At 37.6% G+C, this 13515-nt stretch overlaps 1 protein-coding gene across 2 annotated transcripts in view; it reads right to left on the minus strand.

The window, feature by feature from the left end:
- Positions 1–9606: 9606 nt before the first annotated feature.
- The window catches only part of LOC121379306 (prolactin-releasing peptide receptor-like), a 139128-nt gene continuing 135219 nt past the window's right edge, over positions 9607–13515 (minus strand). Inside the window, exons 3-4 of one of the 2 annotated variants that reach the window (XR_005958828.1) lie at positions 10883–11642; positions 9607–9830 (exon numbers count right to left, since the gene is read on the minus strand). Coding sequence is in view for 1 of the 2 variants with exons in the window: in XM_041507860.1 (XP_041363794.1) it covers positions 11376–11642 (267 nt within the window). In the remaining variant the exon portion in view is untranslated. Of the gene's footprint in view, positions 9831–10689; positions 11643–13515 lie in introns of those variants that run through there. The other variant, XM_041507860.1, reaches the window with a different exon arrangement.

Raw genomic sequence — 13515 nt, forward strand, 5'->3', positions numbered from 1 at the left:
TGCAAACAAATGTTATTGAATGTATTCGGGAAAGCTCCACTGGCTATATCTGAAGCTCTTAGCTAGCTTGTAATTACTGATGAATCATACAGAGAGGTCAGTACTTCATGGTACTAAGCTCATGGTCATTTGTACAATTGATGCAGCTATTCTGAGAGGATAGAAGTTCAAGACACCATCACCAAACCAAAGTGTGGAAACACTGCCAAATATCAAATAACAGCATACGCAAAGAGCATATCTCCAAGCAAATATCCTAGCTTAGGATTCCATGCTACATCCAGTGATCTAGACCCATGGTTGGATCAAGGGGGATATATTTGTAAATGTGGTTGAATGTGCAAGCTGCACCAGAGGCTGTGATAGAACTGATCAGATGCTGTGGTATCAGCAAGTGTTCAGGTAGATGAACCGGTAAGGAATACAACCTGCAATGTACAAGTGGTGATGATTGCTGCAATACGCATGCCATTACAGATGCAGTAGATGCCTAATCAGGGTTTACAATGGAAAATAATTAATTTTAGTCCATTTTCAGATACATGTATGTAGGATATTTCTTTAGAAATTATTAAAATGTGGTTAATTTAAACAACATTCAATTAGCCAGATACTAAATGGGTGAGCCCTGCTAATGTGTCATTGTGAATTACAATTTACAATTGGTCTGTTCCTCTATTTCATTAGTTTAAAATCTAGAACATGAAAGTCATTAGTAATGCAATATTATAATTATTTCACATAAAATGTATCTGGATTAGGAGGATACGTATTTGCCAAATGATAAAATTGGTGGCCATTTTTAAATCTCCATATGGCTGCCATTTTGAATTTTATCGTGGTTCCATGATTGGAGGATGGTTATAAAAATGTCACCCTTCAATTCATTGATCCTAAAAATGTACAGACAAAAATAATTGTGCTTCTGCCTTAACCGGAACATACGATACATGAAAAATATATTAAAATGGTGGCCATTTTGAATTTCAAGATGGATGCTGCGGTCAGACAATAATTTTAGTTTTCACAACTTCATTCACTGAGCTCATAAATGTAAACAAATACTTAAATTGTTGTTGTCGGTCAGCTGTGAGTAAATGTATATATATATATATATATATATATATATATATATATATATATATATATATAAGAATATTTAATTGGCGGCCACCTTGAATTTCAAGATGGCTGTCATGCCCAAATGATTAAATAAAATGTTATGAGCGAGTTCACTACCCTCAAAAATATAAATAGACACAAGAATTGTGTTTCTATGTTAACTGGGAGTCAAAATATATGTAAAATATCCCAAAATTATGGCCATTTTTAGTTTCAAGATGACCGCCATGATGAAATGACTGAAAAAAATGCTACCAATGGATTTCTAATTCTGGATAGTCTTAAGAATAAAAAGAAATACATTTTACTGACTTGAGCCAAACAAAATGCAAATTTACATAACTGCCTGGACTATAAGTGAAAAACAGGCCTGTTTCAGTTGTGGGGCGGGACGTAGCCGTGATAAAGCGTTCTCTTGATGCTCGGTCGATTTGGGATCGATCCCCGTCGGTAGGACCATTGGGCTATTTCTCGTTCCAGCCAGTGTACCACGACTGGTATATCAAAGGCCGTGGTATGTGCTGTCCTGTCTGTGGGATAGCGCATATAAAAATATCCCTTGCTGTATTAGGGAAAATGTAACGGGTTTCCTCTGATGACTACGTGTCAGAATTACCAAATGTTTGACATCCAAAAGCCGATGATTAATTAATCAATGTACTCCAGTTGTGTCGTTGAACAAAACAAACTGTTTTTAATTGTTTTAAGTGTTGGAATTCGATATGTACCTCTCCAAAGCTTGAGGTGAGAAACTGAGATAACCCACGTCTTTTGAGGTTTGCAATTTGAGATTTATCAAGCCAGCTTTGTGAGTAAAAGTCTTCAATGGAGCCGTTTTTCCACATGGAAACACTATTATTGATATCTACTGAATCGAATTGTGGATGCATCCGTTTATCGCCGGCGCATTACCAGAACCTGCATACACGTAAAACGTCCATAAAAATGAATTAGAAAGGGTGAGTTATCTTAAGGAGTAGCTCTCCTATAGTTGAAGCATCCGACACTTCTGCGTAGGACTTTACTAAAACGTCTTTTGAGCTCTGCCTTTGCAGATATGCGAGTTTTAATACGCTAATGAGTTTGCCTTTGATTGGACAGTCGGATGTCGCCAGCCTAGATCATGAATCGTGCACCTATTGTCAGTTGAGATATGCAGTAATAGTAATCCTGTAATATTCAACACAGAACACTAATTCATTTGTGAGAATTTATTTTGGCCAAACGATCAGAGGCCAAATTCACAAAGTTCTCTTATGCAACAGCATGTCGTCCATGCAAGTCTTTATTGCACAGCAAAGTTGAGAGAGTGTGGTGAACCAGGCCCCAAGCTGTTTATATTAATATTACTTAACTCGACCCTTAACGAGAGGGCTGAACATGGCCCAGAGGTACAGCGATCAGTCGGTCTAGGATCGATCTTCGTCGGTGGGCCCGTTGAACTAGTTCTCGTTCTAGTCTATACCACAACTGGTACATTAAATGCCGTGGTATGTGCTATCCTGTCTGTCAGGTGATAAATATAATATTTTTGCTACTAATGGAAAAACGTAGCGGGTGTCAAAGCTACAAAATGCTTGACATGCAATAACAGATGATTAATAGTTCGATGTACTATAGTGGTGTCGTTAAACAAAACAAACGTTCACACTTAACGAAATTAAACGATAGTTGGGCTTCAATATCTGACAGAGTAAAATGGAGTTGAATAATTAACCAAATGTCTCTGATGAGCAATAGGTCGTTGGTCGATCCCTCTTAATGCGTAATTTGTGTTTTCTCATTCCAATCAATTCTCCAGGACCACGATATGATATGACCTGGTCTGTTATCTTGTGACTGAGAAAAGTGGCGTATAAAAGAATCCTTGCTGTGAAGCGATGATTGAAAAACAAGAACAACAACACAAAAAAACACCAAAAAAACCTACTACCAAAAAACGTTATGGCGTATAATTTTGATTACTATTTGTTACCGTTACGCATATTAAAATCAATAATTACTTTTTAATAATATCTTTTATGACAGTTTACATTTTTCAAAGCAACACGAAATGACAAATATAAATTATAAAAAATGTCAACAGTTTCATTTTAAACTGTCTAATAATAATTCATCAAATCTCGTACACGAACTTGAAACTGTTTCATTTACTGAACCACTTACCATTTGACCTACTTTATTGGAACTATAGATTATTATACATACGTGCCGTTTGTCAGTTCCTAAACTACATTCGATATAAAACGATAATACTCGCGCGTAATTAATAATATCCACGACTGGGTGACAGGTCGTTAAATTCACAGTTTTCATCAGAAATTCGAACAACGAATGGCACGCCGAGATGTTTGCAATCACTTCGCGTATGAATACATTTAGCACTATATTTGCTGCGTACATAGAAGAAAAAGTCATCAACCCAGATCCATCAAGCGGTATTCATTCTGCTTCCAGGTTTTTTCTTCTCATTGATAGTAAATATACTTTGTGTAATGGTCTGACAGCGTTCTCAATTTCTTGAAATTTACATTTTGATTAATTAATATTTTCGTTACCTATAAGGGCAGAAATTACGAGGTGTATAAACTCATGACGTTATATTTATCTGGAAATCATATAATACGACTTGCTAAATACAGTGTGTGTGTGTGTGTGTGTGTGTGTGTGTGTGTGTGTGTGTGTGTGTGTAGTATATATATATATATATATAATATATATATACACATATACACACACACACACACTATATATATATATATATATATATATATATATATATATATATATACACACATATACACACACACACACTGTGTGTGTATATATATATATATATATATATATATACACAATACAGACTATATATATATATATATATATATATATATATATGTTTGTTTTGTCTAACACTGGAGCACATTGATTAATTAATCGTCGGCTATTGGGTGTGTTGTCGGAACTTTATCCTCCCAATATCAGAATTTGTCGTTTGAAGATAATTACTAAGACAAAACGATTTAGCAATTTGATATTACTACATTACACTTTAAAAGTAACAAGGTAGGAAGGAAGTGTTTTATTTAACGACGCACTCAACATTTTATTTACGGTTATATGGCGTCAGGCATATGGTTAAGGACAACACAGATATATAGAGAGGAAACCCGCTGTCGCCACTTTATGGGCTACACTTTTCTATTAGCAGCAAGATATCTTTTATATGTACCATCCCACACATAGGATAGTACATACCACAGCCTTTGTTACACCAGTTGTGAAGCACTGGCTGGCGCGACTTTAAACGTAAGCTATATTCAGTGGCGTGACAGTTACGCATCTTGTACTAAAGATCTCCTATTACGTATTTGACAAATGGTGCATCACTTAAACCCAATGTCAGTTTTCACTTTGAAAATCACGAGTTTTCTTTTATAACGTTTATTTACCTAATTGCTAAACTTGTTCTGGCTTAGAATTATGTATTTGGTTTCAATGGCGAATATGTAATAGTTTTATACGCTAGATACTTATGGATAGTTGTAGGTACGGAAGGAAGGAAATGTTTTATTTAACGACGCACTCAACACATTTTGTTTACGGTTATATGGCGTCGGACATACGGTTAAGGACCACACAGATAATGAGAGAGGAAACCCGCTGTCGCCACTTCATGAGCTACTCTTTCGATTAGCAGTAAGGGATCTTTTATAAACACCATCCCACAGACAGAATAACACATACCACGGACTTTGATATACCAGTCGTGGTGCACTGGCTGGAGCGAGAAGTAGCCCAATGGCCCACCGACTGGGATCGATCGCAGACCGAAAGCGCATCAGGCGAGCGCTTTATCACTGGGCTACGTGCCGCCCCTAGTTGTAGGTAATGTACTTTGGACTATTGCAGGTGTCCTTCTTGGGCTTTGCAACCACTTGGTAAACACATCCTATAGTTGCATCTTTCATCGTTTTATGTATGTGTTTTTATGTGTGTGCGTGTGTGTGTGTGCGCGCGTGTGTGTGTAGGGGAGGGGTACATTCCCTAGTGTAGAGATCACAGCCCAGATGCGGCAGGGGTGGGTACACAGGCCATATTTTAATCTTTATTTATACAAAAACACAGTATATTTATTTTCACGCGTGGGAGATGGGGATGGGGGCAAGCCCGTTCTTAGGGGCCTGATAAAACGTTCCATGCAAACTATCATTACTGCCATCACCGTATGAATCGTAATGTGATGAAAAATCTTTTTCATATCTAACGATGTTGCATGCGACTGGCCATTAATATCTGCATGCCAGTCATTTGTTTTTGCATATATTTGAGGAACAGACATAGATAAAGTATAATGACGCAAACTGCGGCCAAACGTCTGTGAATTAATATTCTTGCTAGATTGGGCAGACTGCAGTCTAGATAGGTTCGCTGCATGTAGGAGATTGGATCATGATGATCTATAGAAGGCGTAATGTGTAGTTAGTTTCAGATTTAATAACTGAGAAAGAACCGGTTACGTGATAGTGTCCAGCATTTGACAAAATTATGTTGAGACAAAATACCGGCTTTAGGCGCTGTTCCTAGGATTCGAGAAATTTGTAGAATTCTGCAGACCCACCACCGAATGTATGTTCTATGAGAATATGAAGAACCTAGGGTGGGACAAGGTTATATGTTAACGTGACGCTCCGTTAAATGCCAAAATTCTGACGTCTTAGATCTCAATTATCAGGCAAACCCGTGTCATTCGTGTATATAAGTATAAAGATAGATAAATAGATAGACATACATACATACACACAGACAGACATACAGCCAAATAATGTGCACAGTTATGGATCCGTGTCGAAGGGGTTAAAGATTATTGTGGTTTTCGATGACTGTGGCGAATATAGCACACATTCTCCAGTATCTTAAAGGGACATTCCTAGGTTTGCTGCAATTTTCAAGATGTTATCGACTAGCAGAGACTTTTTGACGACTGTAATTACATATCAAATATATTGTTCTGCATAAAATATTAGTGGCTGTATATTAAACGTGTTTCTGATCGTTCTAATATTTGTACTAGGTTAAATTTCAGTTTCTTTCCTAAAAAAATATTTAGTTTGGGCTTCTTACAAATATTAAAGGGACATTCCTGAGTTTGCTGCATTGTAAGATGCTTCAGGCTAATAAAATATTTCTACGATTAATCTTACATATTAAATATATTTTCTTATTTAGAATATCAGTGTCTGTATATTCAATGTGTTTCTGGTCGTCTAAATATTTGTAAGAAGATCAAACTGGATTTTGTCTTCAAATAATTTCGTACGTACGAAATTTTTTATTTTAGGAAATAAAATGAAATGTAACCTAGTACAAATATTAGAACACACGTTTAATATACAGCCACTAATATTTGATGTAGACAAATATATTTGATATGTAATTACAATCGTTATAAAGTCTCTGTTAGTCGGTAACATCTTTAAAATTGCAGTAAACTCAGGAATGTCCCTTTAAGACGACCAGAAACACATTGAATATACAGACACTGATATTCTAAAGAAGAAAATATATTTAATATGTAAATTTAATCGTAGCAATATTTTATTAGTCGGAAACATCTTACAATGCAGCAAACTCGGGAATGTCCCTTTAAATATTTGTATAAGCGTATGTTTTCATGACTATTTTTAATATAAATTGTGTTGATGGTGTGGTCCTATATTGTTGTGTTTGGTATAGTTTAACCAATTGTTTTTATCTATATACCACAGTTCCATATAATATGTTTCAATAATTTGACCAATAGGTTTCGTTTTACGTTATAGTAGGTATCATCTTTTGTAGATTAAGGGGCGGAATTTAGCTCAGTCGGTTGAGTGCTCGCTTGAAGTGCTTGCGTCGCAAGATCGAACCACCTCTTTGAATCCTTTCAACTGACTTTCTTTTCTCGTTGTAACCACTGCACCACAACTGGTCAAAGTCCGTGGTGTGTACGTTCCTGTCTGTTGGAAAGTGCATATACAAGATCCCTAGCTGCATTAGCAGGTTTTTTCTCATGACTATGAGTCAAAATTAACAAATGTTTGACATCCAATAGCCGATGATTAATTAATTCATGTGCTCTAGTAGTGTCGTTTTTAAAAAATAATTTTAGAATTTTTGTACTGATGTTTATAAGGCCAAACAAAATACATTTCTTGTCACTGGTCAGCGCGCCCGTCGATTTTGACCCTCGCGCGTCAACATGTTAGTTTTTTTGTAATTTCCCGCGGTATGACGTCTATTTTTGCCAGGCCTTTCTTGGTATGACATAAAACGAAATTTGGAGCCAAAATAATCTAAATGCTGGCCTGGACCATTAACTTGATTTAATTTCTCTCTAAAACATGTCTTGTTATTCTGAATGAAGTTTATTTTGTTTAACGACACCACTAGAGCACATTGATTTATTAATCATCGGCTATTGGATGTCAAACATTTGGTGATTTTGACGTATAGTTCCTGAGACGAAACCCGCTACATTTTTCCTTTAGTAGCAAAGCATCTTTTATATGCACCATCCCAGAAACAGGATGTTATTCTGAATGAGTATCATGGCTTCTTTTAACAACAGTTACGGCCAAAGTCGAAGTCATAAACATTACCTTGGCTATATGCAAAATATATAGGAAAATATTTAGGGTACCAAGGCAAGGGTGCGGGCACCATGGTCATCAAGGATGGACCAAGGCAGATGAGAAAGACATAACAAACTAAATATACCCACCTTTTTTGTGCAAACCATGGTAAAAAAAATAAAAATAATAAAAAATAAAAATATTAAAAAATAACCGCTTCACCGCATCAATTCTTGAACTTTTTTTTTTTTTTTTTTTTTTTTTTTTTTTTTTTTTTTTTTTTTTTTTTTTTTTAGGGGGGACCTAATACATGTTTTTCATCCATGTACTTTTGTTAGACACACACTAGCCGATGTATATGTCGTGAACAGATGTCTTATACATAAATATTCTTTCGTTCACTCATTCGTCTTTGCTTTGGGCGGGACGTAGCCGTGTAGTAAAGTGTTCGCCTGATGCGCGGTCGGTCTTGGAACGATCCCCGTCTGTGGTCACATTGGGCTATTTCTCGTTCCAGTCAGTGCTTTTTAACTGGTGTAACAAAGTCCGTGGTATGTACTATTCTGTCTATCCTTGCTTCTAAAATAGTAATGCATTGCATTACGGCAGCGGGATTTCTCCCCAATTATATGTGTGGTCCTTAAACATATGTCCGTCTCCGTATAAATAAAATGTGTTGTGCGTCGCTAAATTTTCTTTGTTTCTTTTTTTTCTTTCTTTCTTTGCTGCCACATGCTTTATTCCTTGTGAGTATAGATCGATCCCTGTCAGTGGGCCCATTGAGCTATTTCTCGCTCCAGCCAGTGCACTACAACTGGTATATCAAAGACCGTGGTATGTGCTATCCTGTCTATGGGATGGTGCATATAAAAGATCCCTTGCTACCAATGGAAAAGAGTAGCCCATGAAGTGGCGACAGCAGGATTCCTCCCTCAATATCTATGTGGTCCTTAACCAAATGTTCGATGCCATATAACCGTAAAAAATGTGTTGAGTGCGTCATTAAATAAAACATTTCCTTCCTTCCTTCCTTCCTTCTGAGTATAAGACAGCTATTATAGTATTACGTTCAGTCTATTTGTGTCGACGAAATGGCGTGTAACTCTATAGTGAATACTGCCAAATAAAACACACGCTATAAAGGCTCATACTGACTGGATGCGGCGCGTGCGTGCGGCCCGACCAATACGTCTGCGGTTTGCGTTTTGGACCTATACACCATATACGATTATTTCATTGGGATTGGCCGCATACGTTTTGCAGACGCACACATCTCACGCATCTAGTCTACAAGCTCTTATTGAAACTAATGTATGTTGATTATTTTTAGCCGGACCACACGCACGAGCCGCGTCCTTTCTATAAGAGTCTTAAGTGTTGTGCCTAAACGAACTCGCAATGTGGATTTCCTTGTTTGATACAGGGTGTGGGGTGGGTGGGTGTGCGTGTGAAGGCAACTGCTGTATCAGCCAAGGCGAACCAATTGCACATACATTTTTTTTTTAATTTAGCCTTTCTGTACCCCATATCGATTACAAGTAACGGTTAATGGTTGCGTACAGTATATAGGTTGTTGTATATTTGGTGTACAAAATGTGACATTATATTATTTAAGTTCATTACGCCGATATCTCCTGTCTTACCAGGGGCGGGAATTAGCTCAGTCGGTTGAGCCGTGGTATGTGCTTTTCTGTCTGTAGAAAAGTGCATATAAGAGAATCCTTGCTGACAATGGAAAAATGTAGCGGTTGCCTCTGATTTGTTAGAATGACCAAATGTTTGACCAATAGCCGATGGTTAATTAATCTAGTGGTGTCGTTAAAGAAAACAAACTATACTAGTAAAACAATTGTTTTCCAGTGTGAGCCCAGAATATTATGTCACATATTCCTAAAATGATGTGTAACGGTCTCAGCGTAATGGAGTTCTGTTCTGTTAAGAGCACCCTCTAACGAGTTGACTTGTTCTCAGTAGTTTAACACTAAACACCAAAACCAGTCTACTGAGCGTTTCGTAACACCAATGAGCTATTATGCCGGTGGAACTTGGGGATGCTGCATTTGCACATCTTTGCTGTTGCAGCATTTGTCTTCATCTCTGTAACAAAACAAGAGAGCAATAGGACCTGCTCTTTCATAGTAATAGTTTTTTATTGGTTATAAATTGTTTTATTTACATTGCATTAAAATGTGTTATGGTGTGTGTGTGTGTGTGTGTGTGTGTGTGTGTGTGTGTGTGTGCGTGTGTGTAAACTTTAATATTTTTTTAATTTAAAAACATTTTGTTTTTAAATACGAGTTTTCTAATTATTTACAGGCCCGTAGGAACCGGAGAGGGGGGTGAGAGTGGGGGTGGTGGGGGTATGGGTGGCTGTGACAACCACTCAAGGACAAACATATACGTCTGGACCCATATTCACAAAACATCGTAAGCCTAGTTTTACACGTAAACGTAAATCAACGACCGAAGAGCTATTCACGAAACAACGAAAACGTAAGTTACGTGTAAAGTTTGACGTAAATATAAGAGTGCCTCCGGTTACAACTAACTCTGCACGTATGTCGTGTATATATAATAAATCAAGCACGATCAGCGTCATTTACTATTATTTACGGAAATTGGCAACATTCCAATAACTGAAGCAGTTTGCGATGGCGAACGACCACGGATTGAACATATTTTTGTTGGTGATCGAACGGATGTTTTCGACTCGGCCAATTTCTCCTGAGTTATCTTTTCCTTTTTAAGAAATGTCCTCAAGTTCGTACCAAAACGCGGATCCCCACCAGTACCAAAATGCCATGGTTCACGGTTCGTGATGTTATTGTTAGCAGACGACAAACAAAATTGCGTTTTGCGCATTTGTTATTTACCCGTTAGCCATCGTTTCTAATGTGCTTTTATTAATTACTCCAGAGAGAGTGTTAAATCGTAGATTTACGTCCAACTAAGTTACGTTTACATTTACGACCGTCTTTGAGAATAAGGTGCTTCTTGCACGTAAACGTAAATCTACGGCACACGTAAGTGCTAGTCGTAGACGTAAATTTTCACCTTTTTGTGAATATGGGTCCTGTTGTTCTACTCTATACAAGTAAAGATACAACTGTGGCTTGTGCTTCTCTTTTCCGACTAGAGACTGTGCCTACCTCCACTAAAGACAGAGCACCCTCCTCCACTAAAGACAGCGACCCCTCCTCACTCCAGATTCATTCCTAGGGGCCTGACATATTGTAAAGTCAGATCCGAATTCATTGGTCTCCTTTCTACGCATGCACTTTTAATGTCATTTGATACATCGTGTACCGGTGTTGAAATTCCTCCTGAGACACAGGACAAACCAATGGATCACTGACACTGACGGAGATCGATTCTACACATCAACCGGAAGCTTCAACGCCATCTTACCTAAACCATAAAGTTGTAATCACGTTAAGAACCTACGTTTACCATCCCATTTGCATACATTGTCTTGACAATTTCCATACATTTGCTTCACATCTGATTTTTATTCGATTTATTTGTCTGTTGTGTTTGGAATATAGTCTTTGGGTTGACACTAACATGAAACAAAACTAACAAATAAAAATGTCTACACGCCAACAATGAAACATATAACAATATGATATTAGCGTCTTCATGTCATCGACACCTGCCATCGAAATCGGCTGTCTTGTTTTTATACGTCACACTGTTGTCCTTGGAATTCGATCGCTTGAGTTCAAAATATACATTATTGCCGTTCTGAACCGATTGTTTGATGGTCTGCTTATTTGAAACTTTCCGCATAGTACTCTGTCTTCGTGGAATTCCGGTCTCGTACGTCGAGAAACTCTGTTTCCGTATGATCATCTTCTTAAGACAGGAGCAGCACGGGAAACACATGTAGCACTGGGTCGCTAACTCTGCCTGAAATACAACACAAAGAGCAGAACTATTAAAAATAAAAATTTAAAGGTGCCGTCTCGCATCATCATCCTTTGACATCGTTTACTAATGTAAAATGAATGAATGAATGAATGAATGAATGAATGTTTAACGACACCCCAGCACGAAAAATACATCGGCTATTGGGTGTCAAACTATGGTAATGCAAATAAATAAAATGATGATCAACACCAATATAAAAATTCAAGACTTAAACAAAAACAGTGTAAAGAACTGTGCAAAAACACAAATATCACAGAATTTTACGGATACTGAATTTTACTCAAAACTTCAATTTTGTGCTGTATTGGCCATTCTCAAAGAGAATGTTACACCCCTGCACCACGGTGAGGTTACAGCACACGCAGGGGTTTACCAATGTAAAAAACAAACAAAACTACATTTCGCTACTTTATCTGTTATAAATGATTACATAATCTTTGCATAATTATCTGCATACAATAGACACGATATATCCTGAATTTATCAAACGAGGTTTTCACCATCAAAGTTTTGAGGATTGACAACCATAACAGGTTATATCCAAAGACATGGTTTTCATGGTTCTTGGTATAAATATGCCCCCCCCCCCCAAAAAAAAAAAAAAACCCCAAAAAACCCCAGCAACAACATTTATGCAAATTATATAGATTAGCATCTCTCCTATTACATGCGTGTCCACCCCACCCCAGCAGTTATAGAAAGCAAAAACAGTGGTCGAAGAGTATGGGGCCACAAGGGACATGACTCCCGACCTTTCTGTGTTATTGTGCAGGGAATGTCGTACATTTTGAACGCCTGAAATTCAAACATTTCTCAGGCGAGCATGCCTCCGAACCCCTGTAACAAGTCCGACTCCTTTGGATCTTTAAACTCGCCTTCCCAGGTCGTCGGTCTAGCACTCCACGTTTACATCGCATTTACATTGGCCGCCCCACTTTCAAATACACTCCGCGAACGCTGAAAAATGCGACAGTGTGGACAACTTTCATTTTCGCAAAGATTGACACAACCAGTCCTAGTATAAGCCTTCAATATACTTTGTGCCGAACTTCGTGTAATATAACCACTTACTAACCAAGTTCGTTGGATAAAGAGAACATTTAAACCAGAATGGGAAGTTAAATCGCCAATACGAATGAGATTTTCTGCGGCTATCGCCATCTGGTCAAATCGTCACAAAGGCTGTACGTCCGAGGCCAATTATAGAAATGTGTATTGAATGAAAACAAAAGATCGTATTTAAATACACAGTAGGTACAATTTGTCTTGTGGGCCTTCGGTGTCATCACTAATGACAGCCATTATACTCGTAGGTCTTTTATGTCGAATGTACCAAAACAAATCGATATAACGAATTAACGGATGTCGAGTCTATTAGTCAAATCTCCGCTGTGTTTGGGATAAATTTTACAAATGTTGTTTTAGTCCTACACACGTGTAATTACTTGTATTGACAATGCTTAAACACCTGCGTTTAAGACTAACAGGCTTCGTACATTCGGACACTTGTTTTGCAGAAGCTCAATAACAACTCGATTGGATTCTGCGTATCTTAATAATGCAAAAATAAGGCATACAACAATAATTCCAGCAACAATGTAATCTTACTGCAGCCGAAATACTAGATTCTAATTATATGTTCAATTCGAACATTAGGAATGAATGAATGAATGCATGCATTTCTAACGACACCCCGGCACAAAAATACACATCGGCTATTGGGTGTCATAAAATGTAAGTCAGAGGTTTCCCCAGGGCCGTTAGGCGTAGCGGCCTGACACGCCTTGGTCCGTAAAGTAAGCGCTACGTCTTGATTTGAATTGCTTTAGAAAAACAATTATCACAAGTACGA

The sequence above is a fragment of the Gigantopelta aegis genome, chromosome 8 (genome assembly GCF_016097555.1).
Source record: "Gigantopelta aegis isolate Gae_Host chromosome 8, Gae_host_genome, whole genome shotgun sequence".
NCBI classification, from domain to species: domain Eukaryota; kingdom Metazoa; phylum Mollusca; class Gastropoda; order Neomphalida; family Peltospiridae; genus Gigantopelta; species Gigantopelta aegis.